A 15,925-nucleotide genomic window follows, 5' to 3' on the forward strand; every position below is an offset into this window, starting at 1 on the left:
GATTAAGGGTGAAGAACTGGCCACTTGGACGAGCAGTGCCAGAGACACTGTTGAGTGTGAAAAGAACAGATTAGAAATTTCAAATGTTTTTTAAATAAATAAATTTATATAAGAAAGAAATAACCCAAGATTTCAGAAAAGTGAGGAATATATTTGATGATATTCATAACATTTCATTCAATGTTATATTAAGCTCCATGTCCTGTGTTTTGATGAGGTACCTCTAGTTTCTGTTTATCTAAACTTTCCACACATTTACGTATGTAGGTATATAGGCATGTATGGCTGTCAAAGAAAAACCTATGCATTTTATATGAAATAGTTTATTTTTAAAACAATAATATTAAAATGTAATTGTAACACAAATAATAACAATCCAGAGAAAGATACTGGGGTTCAAGCTGAAGATAGAGAAGCAAAGCAGCCAACCAGCAGAGAGCTCTCACCTCTATCAATGCTCAGACCAAAGGGGCGATCCCTGAAACTCAGAATGCATCTCCAGACTGCGCTGTTCCTCACCAAATCTCAGAATGCTCCTGAGACTGCACTGAGCTCTTTATATTCTTTCTAGTGCTGGGATTAAAGGCCTAAGCTCTCTCTTTTTAGACTGATTCACTGTCATGTAGCCCAGGGTGCCCTTGAACTCACAGAGATCCATCTGCCTCTGTCTCCTGAGTCCTGGGATTAAAGGTATGTGCTACCACTAACCAGCTTCTACAGCTAATTAGTGTAGCTGGCATTGCATTCTGATCCTTAAGGCAATCTTTATTAAATCATAAATAGTATATCATCACAATTCCCTTTTATGTCTAATACAAAAAAAGGCTATAATTAATTAAGAAAAACTATATACAAAAGTACAATAGCTGTATATATATATATATATATATATATATATATATATATATATATGAAATAAGTACAGACTAGTGAGATTACAGTTCTTTAAACAAGAGGTAAATCATATGTATAACTGCTCCTTCATCTTTAGATATGAACAACAACTAAAGAAAAGCCACTGGCATGAAGTAAAACACTGAACACACACACACCAGTAGAGATGAAAACAGTGTCCAGAACTTTGAAAGACATTCTTAATTTGACCTGGGCTGTAAGTCTAATTTAGGTGTCCCTTACTGAATTACACTCATTTGCTTCTTCTTTTTTCTTTTTTCTTTTTTTTTATCTGTTTCTTACAACAACAAAACCTGCTGACTCTTTGAAGACAAGGTCTAAGAACAAAACATTATTTTAAGGTGTGGGGAATCAAACCCAGGGCCTCAAGCATGCTAGCCATGCATTGTCAACTACTGGACCACCTCAGCCTTTTAAGTTTTACTCTTACCAATCAGCACTGGCACACTGTTTGTCCAACTGCACACTGTTTAGAGGAAGGTAAAATAGTTAAGTGACTTGCTGAGCAACAAAGGCAGAATTAGAAAAGTGTTGTTAATTCCTAATCTGAAAATGGCTCCTTTACACATTACTGCATCTATTAGCCGGCAAATGTAGCAAAATATTTCAGGGATAACAAAATACCTTTTCTCCCATTTTGATAATACCTACTATAGAAGGATATTTTCTCAAGGGCTATAAGATATTACTCAAAGTACTTCACATTCTTCACACTTCTTGAGATGATGTTTTTGTTTTTATTTAAATTAGAAACAAGCTTCTTTTACATGTCAATCTCAGTTCCCTCTCTCTCCCCTCTTCCCCTGCCCCCTACTTATCCCCCCATCCCAACCCCTTTCTGCTCCCTAGGGAGGGTGAGGCCTTCCAGAGGATGTTTTTGAAGACAGCAAACTCAACAGAGAGTGTTCTGTTTGGTAGCTGTGTCATCATCTGTGGGGGGCAAGGTGTGCTCTTATAAACAAACCCATGTACTCTTAACACAGATTCTGACATGTTACCTTGTTTTTTAAGTAGTTTATGATCTTAATGCCACATTCCAAAGATGACCTAGAATTGACACTTAAAGCAGAAAGCTCAAGTTTCAAAAATTAAGTGAGGTCTAGTGGATTATTCCCACATGAGACACTTGTTTGAAGGCTTTTTTTTCTGCCTACCTCAGCATAGTATATCCTGTATTCATTGTTTGCCCTTAAGACACATTTGCTCTCCTATAAACATCATTTAACAAAGTTTATTAGGCCAGGTCTTAAATAAGATTTCCTCTATTACTTTAGCCAGCATGCAAATTATATGATCTCAAAGTGAGGATGGGGAAACTTTAGATAACCTCATGGTATTTAATCTCTAAATATTTTGTGTATTTCAAAGTCAAAATATTTTTATGACCCTAACCATACTCTCAAGTAGGAAGAGTAGGTGCATCTGGATGGAGAGAGATTCTATTCAGAGTCTATGATTCTGAAAAGTGTTTTTTGTTTTTTTTTAATATAAAGTCTGTCTTTCAAAAACTATACATTAAAATATGTTTTGATTTTTTAATAACCTAAAGTGCAGTTAATGATATCTGCTTATGGAAAATCAGTTAAATGTGTAGATTATCTTTAATCTATGAGAATTAATTAATTCTTTCCATTTATCTCACCACTGAATTGAAATTCTGGAATTTTGAAAAGTTTGAAGTAAGAATTCAATAGACACTCTTTTTCAATTAACAGTTTAAAGTTCATTATGTAACACTGACAGAAAGCTCTGCCAACTCTGATGGGCTGAGAAAATTCTTTGAAGCTTAATTTACTTTCCTTAAAATGGAAACCCCCTTTTAACATCAGCTGTGTTTATTGAGCCATTCTATTTCCTAATTTTTGCCAAAATGTATTTTTCCTTTGAAATGCAAGAATCATCATGTTTCCAGTTTAGATGTAATCCAAACCCAAGTTTATAATTAAAAAGATATGAAGATTAAATGAATAAAGTTACTTTATCTTGCTTGACTTATCTATTTAATCTGAATTACATTTAATTTAGAGAAATACTATAAAAATACACTGAATGCATAAAATAAAATATTCTCTTTGAACAATAACTTGTATAGATGCTGCACTGCCAGCAATGAAAGTTTTGATAATTTTCTCCTCTATCATAATAGTGATTGAGTTTATATTAAATAATTCACATTTAGTATTTTGCTATGTGGGCCAGACTGGTCTTAAAGTTGTAGGCTTAGGTCCTCTTCATGCCTCAGTTTTTTGAGTGGAACTACAGGTATGTACCCCCATGTCTAGTGTCATATTTTAAAATCTAGCTCTACAATAAAGACCTACCAAGGTGGTTGAATGGGACCTGGATTTAGACAGAACAACACAGAATAATATTTCTCTCCAGAGAGCCTGTTGATTTCACTAGAGATCAAATACCACGTTACACTAGAGTCAGGCCTTTAAAAAAAAAACCTAATAAATGGCAAGCACAATTCTATCTAAAGATCAGAGAAAATGGGGAGTCACTAATAATCAAGAATTAAGATATCTTGCTTGATACTTCAGTTTCAAAAACCATACTTTACCAAATAGTACTAGGAAAAGCAAAGTGACTATACACTACTGACAGAAAAGTAGCTAGAAACACAGCCCCTGCAAAGCCCTTGAACAAGAAGACTACCTAACCTCCCAAACTTGTGCACTTCTCAGGGATTGGCAGTCTGAATGGTGAGGACGATGCACTTGGATGGAGCTGCTACTGACTGCATGACTCATGGCAAGCCAGTCACACCCCACACTCCCCCCACTTCTCAGATTCACTGGAAGTTCACCGAATGACAGGTTTAAGCTCTTGGAAGACTTAAATGATCTACTCTGTATAATTCCTGTTTAAAGTCTATAGAATTTTGTTGTGGACTAAATGAAGATACACATAAAACACTTTAAATGCTTAAGTAAAGACAAGGTGCTGTTATTTGGTATTTGTTCATTATATTAAAAAGTGTGGAAGCACTTTTGATTTTCCAATTTAGTGGCATATACTCATGAGGCTCTGTATTTCCTTTTCATCTCTAATTCTGTTAATTTGGACCATCTACCCTTGCCTTTTAGTTAAGGTGGCTTGCAAATCTTAATTGTTTTCTCAAAGAACCAATTCTGTTTCATTATTTATATTGATTTTGATGTTGTTGCTATGTCTATTTTATTGATGCCAGTCCTGATTCTGAGAATTTTTTTGACATCTTCTTTTGGGCATCATTTCTACTTTTTATTCTAGAGCTTTTAGGTTCACTGTTAATTTACTAATATGAGACCTCTCCAATTTTTGAAAACAATTTTGAGATATAGTATAGCTTGCTCATTATACCCTAAAGCATTTATATGAGCTATAACCTGTGATTTCACCTAAAATGTTAAAATTAGAATTCCTTTAAAAAATTCCTTAATAAAGGTATAGTTTTAATTTAAAAACAAGGTTAGCTTATTTATTACTTCATTATCAGGTATTTGGAGAAATATCTCAATGAATAATACCTAAGCTAAATATTTCATGGGAGCTCTTTCCTGGTTTATCTTGTTTCTCTCATAGATAACAACAATGTTTTTTAAAAACATATTTTCCCTCATAGCATATCATATACTTTTCATAGTCATGCCTTGGGTAATTTAATTCTCTACAGAAAATTAAAAGTGAATTCATTGGGTTAGTATAGTTGGACCACAAACTGTCTTTGCCACAAGCAACTGAGCAGTGGGTGGAGTGCCGGACTGTGAAGACACAATGTTCGGCAACGGAGATGGAGACAAAGCAGCAGAGTTCCATCTGGATGTGCAGTCCGAGAAGCTCTTACCTGCTCTATGCTACTGCTTTCCTGTGACTTTTTTTTTTTTAAACCTGGGCATTCAGAATCTACCACACTAACTTAATTTGCTACAAACTCAATTGTCTCCCCAAGCTCAGCATATGTTTCTTGAAGGCAGGGACTGTAATACTCACTACATGTCTTTGAGAGGTTACAACAAAGAATGATTTACAATGGTTTTAGAATGAATAAAGAAGTATTTTACAAAGTTTGAGGATTATAAACCATTTAAGAAAGAAATGCTTACTTTTCTAGCAGTTCCAATTTCCTAGAACTTGCCTTGAATAACTAAGGTTAACATAAACTCACCCCAGAGTACAGACTCTAGCATGCGAACACTTTTTATACATAGTCACAGTGAAGAGTCTCTCTCTGTGAGTGCTAGGGGGCCCATCCATTATAGCTATGGATGACCAGTTCTTCCCTGTATTAAACATTGCAGGGCCTCTATATTTCATCTGTGTTTTCAGTTAAGGTTTTTAATTAGTCTCTCTCTCTCTCTCTCTCTCTCTCTCTCTCTCTCTCTCTCTCTCTCTCTCTCTCTCTCTCTCTCTGTGTGTGTGTGTGGTGTGTGTGTGTGTGTGTGTGTGTGTGTGTAAAACCTCCACACACACACACACACACACACACACACACACACACACACACACATATGATTTATTTTATTTTTAATCATGTGTGACTGTGTGTGTCTATATGCAGGTATGTGCACTTTTGTGGAGTCCAGAAGAGCAAGCACTTTGGATCCCTGGGAGTGGAGTTACAGACTTACAGACTGCCTGTCATGGGTACTGGAAATTGAACTCAGGTTCTTTGCAAAAGCAGTATTCACTCTTAAGCACTAAGTTATCTCTTCAACCCCCACAGCTTAAGAGTTACCTCACCAAATACCATCTTCAGTTTTGTAGTAAAAATTCCAAGACAGGTATAATAAAAGTTAAAACAAGGATTATATGTAAGGTTTCTAAATCTAAGCATTTCCTCACTAAGATATATAATTTATATAGCAATTAACATAACTTCTATAATGATAAATTCCAGATATTTTCACAGTAGAAAAGTGATATGGTTCCCAAATTTCTAAGTAAATTATGTTCAACTGTTCAAGCTTAAATTTTTTGTATTCATCTCTTCATCACAGATAAATATTTTGTGATGTTTCAGTTCTTGATTAAGTAATTTGGTAGTAGGTAGAATATTGTAAATAAATAGCTAACAAACAGAAAAGGTCATCTTTCAGTTCAAAGATGATCATTTCTCATAGATATTTTTCTTTAATATCCTTTAAAGACCTTGTTCATGTGCATTTAAAACATTAGTCTAAAATTGGCAATTGTACAACTCATTTTAATTCAGTGATTAATGTGGATTTTTTTTTGTATAGTCTATTAACTTGCAACTTGAAGGGATGTGACATCATTGTGATGTCACTGTGATATCCCACCAAAAGGCACATTATTTTGGCTCTCTATAAAATTTAACAGTTACAAAGAAAATTATTCATAAGCTATTGTTCTTTTATTCAATTGAAAAACTCAATCAGAATTAATATTGTAAACATTTAAAACTGGATTTTCAAGTTTTAAATGATCTCTTTAACAGTATGTAAGTTCAAGGTAGTTAATGTTAAAGTTGCCAATTCTGAACTTCAAAATCATTTCTATGACTTTAGGAAAAAAGAGAGAAAGAGATGCTAGGAGAGCATTTCTTTAACAAGTATGAAAACTGACTATTAGATTGCCACAAGTGTTATTCATAAAAAAAAGCACCAAACATTTAAACAAACATGCAAAGCAGGAAAGCTGCTCACCGGTCTGAGGGACTCCAAACTGATGAATAATCTCATCCGTAGTCAGCACAAACGACTGCTTCACCCTCGGCTTCCTTGGAGGACCTGGTGGTGGTGAAGTCATTGAGAGATTTTTGTTGACCTGCAATAGGAAAGGAAAACCAGAAAGCACCTTATATTTCCTGGGTTACTGATGCAAAACCTAGATAAAAAATACTTGCTTAGCATCCAAAACAGGACATGAAACAGATTGAGGGGAAAGTAGCGATTTGGATGGTTAGTTTTTACAGTTGGGAGACAGGACAAGTTTTTATTAAGGAGGGAAGATAATGGCTATCAAAATAATTTACCTTTCTAATCTACTTATTCTGGAATTGACACTGTTTAATAATTTAAAATATACGGGTCTTAAGTTTCAAAGAAATGCAGAAATAAAAGTGACTCCTTGAGTGCTTTGAAATATGAGTTCAAATGTTTCCTACAAACATTTCTCTACTATTTTAGTAAAATAGCAGAGAAATCCTTTTCTTGAAATGGAACAGAAAACACCTCTGCTACTCATGTGTCTATGTATCATGATGACAGATGGGACACACTACAATGTAACTTACCATGAGAAAGTTTCCATGGCATAAAAAAACTCTTTTTCTTAAAGACTAAACACAGAATGACTGATTAAAAATGATAATCAAGCAAAATTTCTAAAAGTAAATATAACATCCTATAACATGTAAAACCTACCATGATTGTTTTGAGTATAACAGTCCCACAAAATTAGATGCATAACAAGTGCATGCTCATTTGAATAGTCCACTAAAACAGCTAAAAAGTTTATTAGCAAATTTATCTTAGAAACTATAATTAATTCAAGGAAAAAAATCTAATGTTGTTCATTATGAAAATTTCACTCAACATTTTTCTTTTTTTAAGAATCATAAAATGTGACCACCCATTTTTTTCACAAGTTGAGACAACCTGAGTTTTAAAATTCACTGCAAATAATAACCTTTGAATTAACAAAATGCAAAGATAATATTATATGTAAATACTGCTATCTGAAAATGTCCTTTTTTTTTTTTACATTTCTTTAAATAATCAAAACCACTCAGAACTTCACTAGGATTTGCACTGCATTAATGTTTAAAAATTATGTGTTCTATATAGGCTGGTGTTGGGCTGTGGCTATATGCTCTTTATCTGTCTTATTAGTTACATGCTTGTAAATGTGCTGTTTTTCAGATTTTCAAATGTATCTTAGATTCACTTCTTTGCTTGGAACAAAGAGCTTTAGCAGATTTGAAGAAAAATTAAGACCATATGGTAATACAGTTCTAGAAAACCAAAATCACTGTTATCTCATAAGACATTAAAAAAAAAACCCTTTAATGGTATGATTATGGGAATCAAATCAGGACTTTGCACATGCTAGGCAAGTGCCCTACCCCAGAGCTATATTCCCAGGCAAAAAATATTCTTCACAATAATTAGAAGGAGTCAAAACCACATCAGTGTTAACTGATTACCAAACTGGAAAAATTCTCAGGATCCATTATTAAGCTCTGGCCAAAATTAATATACTCAAATATATGCTACTAAAATAACAAAGAAAACCTTTGAGCTGCATCAATCATCTATAAATGGAGATCTCAATAAAAGTTCTATCCATGCTTCAATGAAGATGAGATGGCATTGTAATATTCTATTTACATGTTAACTATCAAGTACTAGACAATACAGTAAATAGACTAAATAGAACTGGTGGTATTTTTCAATGGCAGGACTTTTGTCTGTATTATAAAAAACCAACTACTTCTATCTGTAAAAATAAACTATAAAGTGTGATATAAATGTAGTACTGCATAAATATTAGGTGTTATCGTCCTTCAGATAATCAGGCAAATCAAATGTAGATGATGCAGTAAGTAATTATTTCAGAGTTCTCTGCTTTTAGTGAGTGGAAGTTCTATATATGAAAAAGATATTTATCACCTAACCAATTAACCTCTTGCTAGAGCTGCTTGTCAGTTTTACTTTTGTATTCTTGCAAATAATTTTCAGACATGTTAAACAGTGTATCTAAAGTGTGATGCAAATGAACAGGTTTATACTAGGGTTGTAATTACATAATTCTAAGTCTGTATCTATGCCATGGTTATGGATATACACAGAATGTGTCTTTCACATCTTCCTCTTTAGAGCTTCATCTGTGTTAAAACAAAAATGAATAGCAGAAAGTTAGAACAGGGTGCTTAAATGCCTCTGCTCAAAGGAGACCCAACTCTCTTGTTAAAAGACATTAATGTTGTGTGTGTGTGTGGGGGGAGCAGAATAATTACATGTTTTCCCTAAGCAATTTTTGTGATTCTGATCTTTCTTGACATCGTTTTTTGGAAACCATTCAAATGTTAAGAAAGTGATGAGTAGCAACATTATAGAGCAGATAACTCAATTTATAAGATTTGCCATAGCTATCAATTATTATTAATGGGGATTTGAAATTTGAAGTCAAAAGATTTTCAAAGTGATCTGATATATATTTAGAATTTCATTTAGAGGAAGAAAAATAATAATAACCATTAAATAGAGTGAAGCAACATCTGTTTCTGAAATATAGCTGTGGAAAAGATTGCTTAATAACTTTACAACAACAGTAAGGTTAGCTAAGATAGTCTACCCTATACCAATCGACCTTATTTTCACAACACACTTTTCTGCTTGCTTCATGAGAAAACCACAGTTTGCCAAAGTCAGTTTGATACCTCCATACTGGAGAAACCTAAAAGCACAAAATTTGAGTAAAATTTATAATAAGAAAAAAATAAAAAAAAATACCTAGATCTTCTGCCAAGTTAGTTACAAAACTGTTTTCCCTGCTCTTTCAGGCTAGAAGCAGCTTCTTGCAAAACATGCAAGCACTCATTTTCCAGTAGTGGGTTAATCCTTGTTAAAAAAAATCTTACTGTCCCAACATAAAACTCTTTTAGTAACTAAAATTTAAGACCCTTAAGAAAGATAGAACCCTCATGCCCATGTATATTTATAAGCCTAATACCATCAGCCAATTTTAGATCATATGCCACTTTTTACCAGAACTAGAACTTTGTGAATTTTCAACCTTCAGTGATTCTTCAAAAATTAGTTTAAAATTAAAACTGAAAATACACTGATGCAATCTTGTTAAAGGGTCACAAATACATGTCTTTCCCATTTTTCTATTTCAGAACATATATTCTAAGAGTAACCATGCTGCTTTGGTTTGCAGGTTAGTGAAATGTATAAAAGGAGTAGTTTATAGTTTATTTTATTAGTTAGTTTATTTTAAGGAAAAACCTAAACATGATCTAAGGACTCAGATATTTTCTTTATAAGCCAGGACAGAAGGGTTGTAATGGGCTGAATGAAAAGTTTACAATAATAAAGTGCAAGAAATCCTTACTCTCTAACCTCTCAAATCACTTTATTATACTATTAAAACAAGAATTCAAATGTGAAGCAGTCACTGAGATGCTCCCTCCTATAATTAGGATTGCCTGAGCCTGCAACTGATACCAAAAATTTGTGGTTTATAGATTACTGATGTGATTCTCCTACATGAAGTTCAAAATTAGTCTAGCTCACACCAGTAATGCGGCAATATGCCTCCAAGGAAGGCAACCTACCCCAAGACTTCTTGGTTTTCTCTAAGCCTTTACTCCTTCTCTCTCAGCGTACTGTCCTGCTTCATAGGAAAATGTTATCGTGAATGGCCTGAATCCCTTACTTCTAAACCTATGAAACACTACACTTCTTGAACCTGCTTTACTTTCTTCTCTTTCAGCATCAGAAGAAGGGTGGTTCTACTCAAGGCTACTACTTCAAGTTCGCATGGTGTCACTACGGCTTTCCCAAAGTCCGTGGAGAAACTCTACCATCCTGTCTACTTAGGACAAACAAAACAGTAAACCATCAAAAGATCTCTGTCTACCTCAGGAACTCCCTTAGGCTTCATTGAAAGAAAAATTCTTTGAAAAACAGCATAGAAGCAATACCTCAGCTCATTTCAACTGAGGTCATTTCCACATAATGCTTGAGTGAATGACTGAGTTCAGCACACTGTTTAGGACTCTGTTGCTCCACTCTCATCCTTTTCTCATTCTTCCTGCCATTCCTCAAATCATCCCAATGTTGTTTGCTGGATGCATCTACCTCTTCTTCCTTCATATCAACTCACCTCATAGAGCTCCCCCAGGCAGGAACAGTTATATCATTGTTTCATGTGCTCTTTTACTCTGTGTTTCTTAAATCTATCAAAACTTGTCTAAGTATTGAGGTGACCGAGCCTTTCCCTAGGAAGCACTGCCATTCTCTCTTAGTGGACCAGGCAGGAATTCTTGACTCATCTCACATTGCTCCTCACCTTCACATAGGGACCACCAACTACCATAGCCCACCCAAGTCAGACTTCACCATATCTTCAGATCAATGAAGATTAATTGGTTCTTATCTAGTTTCCAAATGCCAGGAAGAAATTATATTTTAAAATTATTTTAAAAACCTTTCCAAATAACTGAAATGAACTCTCAAAATGCTATTCTACTGAAATCAATCTTATTCTCTTTATGATGAACATACACAAACAGATGTATACAAACATTATTTTTTAAATATTTTCAGACATAGTCTCATACAGTCCAGGCCTTGAATTTGCTATGTAGGTGAGGCTGCCTTATTTCTCTACATCTTGAGAGTTACCATTAAGCTCAGCTTATATATATATATATATATATATATATATATATATATATATATCTGAAATTTCTATCATGTAAATATTAAAAAAAACATGTTTTTGTAGTACATTTCAAGATAGTTCTGACTAAAATATATAAGACTTTACACAGAAGTGTGTGTGTGTGTGTGTGTGTATGTACAGGTTCATGCCAGTGGGTATGCACGCATATGCAGGGGTACGAGGAAATGATGGAGAGCAAGGGTGTCTTTCTTAGTTAGTGTCTACCTTTTGTTTTGAGTCAGGGCTCTTTACCGAGCCAACAAGTTCCTTGCCTTTCTTGGCCTCGCTAGTGTCTAGCATTTTCATGGGTGCTCCACATCTTAGCTCATTGTCATCAGACTTCTGTGACATGCACTTTACTGAGTGAGTCACCTCCCCAGCCCTTTTCACTTTTTCTCCATATTCTTGCATTAATCACAATCTATGGCCACAACACCCTTAACATGCCCAATCTCATCACATATTAGTCATAATAATCAAACTGACTGTAGTTTTATTGATATAGGATAAGAGATGATATTATTTTTGAAAAGATTAATTTCTCTGACTTCAAGATGTTTACATAGGAATTTGGAGAGACAGATATGCAAGAAGTAGAAGTGGAAACAAAATTATACAAACTTAATACTTGTATTACTATGATTTACAGGTTAGTAAAAGAAGAGAAGCAAAAAAATTCATTTGAAGTAATTGATGGTCTAATATTAGAAAAACACAGGCAGGATTAATTATACAAGAAGGCAGAATAAGCCAATTTACATAACATTCCAGGTATGAATAATGAATAACTCTATCTGAGAACATGGGGAAGTCAGTTTCTTGTTGTGGAATTTTTGTTTATATTGTGTGAATTTATGAGAAATCACACAAAAAAAAAATACTTAATGGAAAAAGATCCAGGCAAAATCACTACTGATAAACTTCAATCCAATTCTAAGGAAAGGAAAGCACAGGCATTTTGTAATTTATAAATTCACATGAAGAAATTCTTGGGCTATGTTAATTCACAAGAGCCTAAGACAATCAGATGTGAACCGTTCATCTCCCCATCATCAAACCTCTATCTGTGCATCCACCTAGCTTTACTTGACAAGTAGGAAGGAGAAGATTTCCTTCTCCTAAAGCCAGATCTTCTGTGAGAATGTGTGCTTCTATCCCCTCCCACTCTTTCAAGAATTTCATTTCATTAATTACTACCTCCGTGGGACATTATCAATGGCTAAATTCCCACTGAATTACTCACAATAGCAAATAACTATACTTCAGTATCCATCACATGTTCCCAGCTAGTTTTTACTGAGTTACTCCCCAGAATGACACACAATTTGAAAGACTGGCCCACCTCTGCAATATGGCATTTTTTCTGCTCCATTTTCAGCCCACTAACGTGGTTTTGTGTCCATTCTAACCAGAGTCATTATCTTGTCAAATACAAAGGTCAATTCTGCTCTCTTTACCACTTCTCTTCACAGCATAGAACAGCTGAATACTCCTCTTTTTGAAATGTTCCTCTACAAAATTCCCTTCACTTGCCTTCTCAGGTACCACAGCCTCATCTATTCTGTCTCTGTAGGAGCTCTTATCTGATGTTATAGCTCTTTTAAAAAGCTCTTTTCCTCCTGAACACAAGACTCACTTACCCATTATCCACTTCAGTTATCCTCATGCCCCACACTCTACTTCTAACACCTGTTCCTTCTGTCCCAGCATTCTTTACCTAATTAAAAACCACCAGGAGCATCTCACTATTGCTGAAAGCTCCAAAACAGAAGACTCCTCATTTCTTTTCTTTCTTCAAAATATATGGCCCTAAACAATAAACTAAACATTACCTTCAATCAGTTCACTGTTTGCAACTTCATGCTGTTAGTGTAGCTCTACCCAGCATTTCTTCTTTCTAGGACCAGTGTAACTGTCTGCTGATCATTGTGCTTACAAGACCTTACTCTACTAACATCAAGTCTTCTATTCACCTGGACTGTTCCTCTAAAACAACACACTCTTTGTCATGCTGACAACGTTCTTTAAAGGCATACACAATCTACTCCTTGTCACCTCTCTAGCCCAGTCATAAAACCTTGTTTGCCTTTGGACATTCATTAAGCAAAGTAACATTTTCTGATCCTTAAGTAACCCAGCATCCTTATTCCTAATTTAGGAATTTAGGTCTTTGTTAAATGTTTCTCTCTGGGAAATCTTCCATGATCCACCCCTAGAGAACACCCACCCTTCCTCCACTCATTCTCCATCCTAAAAGCTACAGAAATAAAAATATAGGTCTATACCAAAATTTGTTCATACTAACATATGGTCATAATAGAAGTAGTCTTAAAGCTAAGAGGTAGAATCAACCCAAATGCTGATAAACTGGTGAGCAGGTGAAAAAATGCAACATATGTGTATTTGGCAAAAAAAAAAGTAGTACTGATGGGGAATCCCTCAAAATGTTAAAAATAGTTATCATGTGATCCAAAAAAATTACCTACTCTCAGTATAAATGGGGACACCTTGAAGCCCTTAAGTAAAGAAGCCAGTCATAAAAGGCCACATACTAAAGCCAGGCATGGTGGCTCATGCCTACAATCCAAGCACTTTTGAGACTGGGACAGGAGAATTACAATGAGTTTGAGGCCAACTTGGGCTACATAGTAAACATCAGGGCAGCTTGTATTACAGAGTAGAATGCTGTATAAAAATAAAATGAAAACCCCAACTCCTAAGTGCAAAGACAACATACTGTATGCTTCCATTTAAATGAAGTTTCCAACAAGCAAAAATCTATAGAACGCACATTAATGGTTACCATGAGTCTACATGGATACATATTATGTTTATGAATTGGAAAGGGCTGCTAACAGACATTATGTGTCTTTGGGGAGGGAACTCGCATAATTTTGAATATAATTAAAACAGTGAGCTTACATTCATTTTGAAATTTATTATGATTTTTGTATTATCATGTATGGTGTATATAGGCACACATGCACCACAGTGTGCATGTGAGAGCAGGACAGCCTTTTAGAGGTAGCTCTTTAAGTGGCTTCTGTGGATCAGACTCAGGTCATCAGGCTTTGTAGCATGTGCCTTTATCCACTGAGCCATCTTGCTTTTTACATCTTGTTATGCTACATTCAGTTGATATCTGTGGGAGGTTTGCTCTTTTCTGAAGGAAAACACAGGAGGAGTGGATCTGGGGGAAAGGGGAGGTGGGAAAGGCTGGGAGGAGTGGAGGGAGGGGTAACTGTGATGTCGATGTATTTTCTGAGAGAAGAATAAATTTTAAAAGGGGTATTATGATCTATAAATTATATGCCAATAAAAAGCTACTTAAAATAGTACAATAAGCATTAGTAATGTTAATCTTTCCTAATTTTGATTTCCAAATATGTAATTATATTTTGATGAGTGTTTATTCTACATTTGTTAAATGCTAGGGATACCAGATGAAGGATGCTACCCACCACCCTTAGTGGTGGGTTTTCAGATTAGTAGAGGATATTCTCTCTAAATGCTGGTTAGATGTATGCAGAATATCTGACTCAACTGACATCCAGACAGCATGAGAAGAGAAGGATATGGCACACATTGAGAGAGAGAGAGAAGGGGAAAGTGAGGAGAGGTCAGGACTAGTCAGAACACTGCTACCAGTTCTCTATATATCACACACTTAAGATTTGGTAATCTTGGAGCTATAATCACTACAACAATCATTGCTATCAGGAGAAAGTTTCCTGAACATCTGCAGCCAAGTCAGAATATAGCTTGTTCTCTTTTCCCCTCCCTGTCTTCCTTCCCCCTTGTCTATATTTGATATCCGGTTGACTTGTGATAATTAGGTAGAAATGTGATGGGTCCTGACTGATACTGAGCAGCTCAGCGATGGGGTAAGCCTAGTACTTTCTGACATGCCTCACAGAGAAAAAGCCTATCTTACTCCATGTTCTTGTTATATGGTTGCAGACCCTAGTCAACAAAATACTTTCTTCACTGTGTGAGTATCTCTTCTAAGCATTCTAATTCTTTCCCTTCTGGATGCCTCATCTTTTGTTATGTTACATATTATTCATTGGTAAATGATAGACTATCTATTCAGAGGAATTTTGAAAGTGGCAGAAGAGGAGGGAAGTATGTAAACAACTGTCATTCTGACTCCTTAACTGTTTAAATGTTGTGTGTAAAAACAGGCTTGCTTGTAAAAAGTGAATACCTGTTGTGTGCTGGACCTCTACTGAAATTATATCCCAACTGCTAGGATTCTAAATCTTCAAAACTTGGAAGCTACTTGATAAATGCTCTTTTGAATGAATTCTGGGGTTCCAGTATTATAATTTTGGTAAATTGTAAGATCAATAAGAAAAGTACATATTGGGTCAATTTTGTGCAAGGTGTCAAGTCTACAATGGTGCATTCCATTTCTCTGGTATACCATAAAAGAAACTGTAATTTTAAAGTTGTCTTCCTGGTAATAAAAACTACTTACTTTTGCAGCACAGGATCGTATCACCTCCTAAAAGAAATACAGTACAATAAAGAAGTATTCATAATTTTATTTAAATAAAGTATTGATTCTTTTCAAAACATTCAGATGTTACTCTTCTAATAACCCAAA

General features: G+C 34.9%; 1 protein-coding gene across 3 annotated transcripts in view; it reads right to left on the reverse strand.

Moving 5' to 3' along the window:
• Positions 1-15,925, reverse strand: part of Ahi1 (Abelson helper integration site 1) — a 138,583-nt gene that overhangs the window by 56,543 nt on the left and 66,115 nt on the right. For 2 of the 3 annotated variants that reach the window (XM_027401916.2, XM_027401915.2), the window contains exons 17-18: positions 15,797-15,823; positions 6,567-6,687 (exon numbers count right to left, since the gene is read on the reverse strand). In XM_027401916.2, the coding sequence (XP_027257717.1) occupies positions 6,567-6,687; positions 15,797-15,823 (148 nt within the window). The remainder of the gene's footprint in view (positions 1-6,566; positions 6,688-15,796; positions 15,824-15,925) is intronic. The other variant, XM_027401917.2, reaches the window with a different exon arrangement.

Source organism: Cricetulus griseus, chromosome 2 (assembly GCF_003668045.3).
Source record: "Cricetulus griseus strain 17A/GY chromosome 2, alternate assembly CriGri-PICRH-1.0, whole genome shotgun sequence".
In the NCBI taxonomy this organism is placed as follows: domain Eukaryota; kingdom Metazoa; phylum Chordata; class Mammalia; order Rodentia; family Cricetidae; genus Cricetulus; species Cricetulus griseus.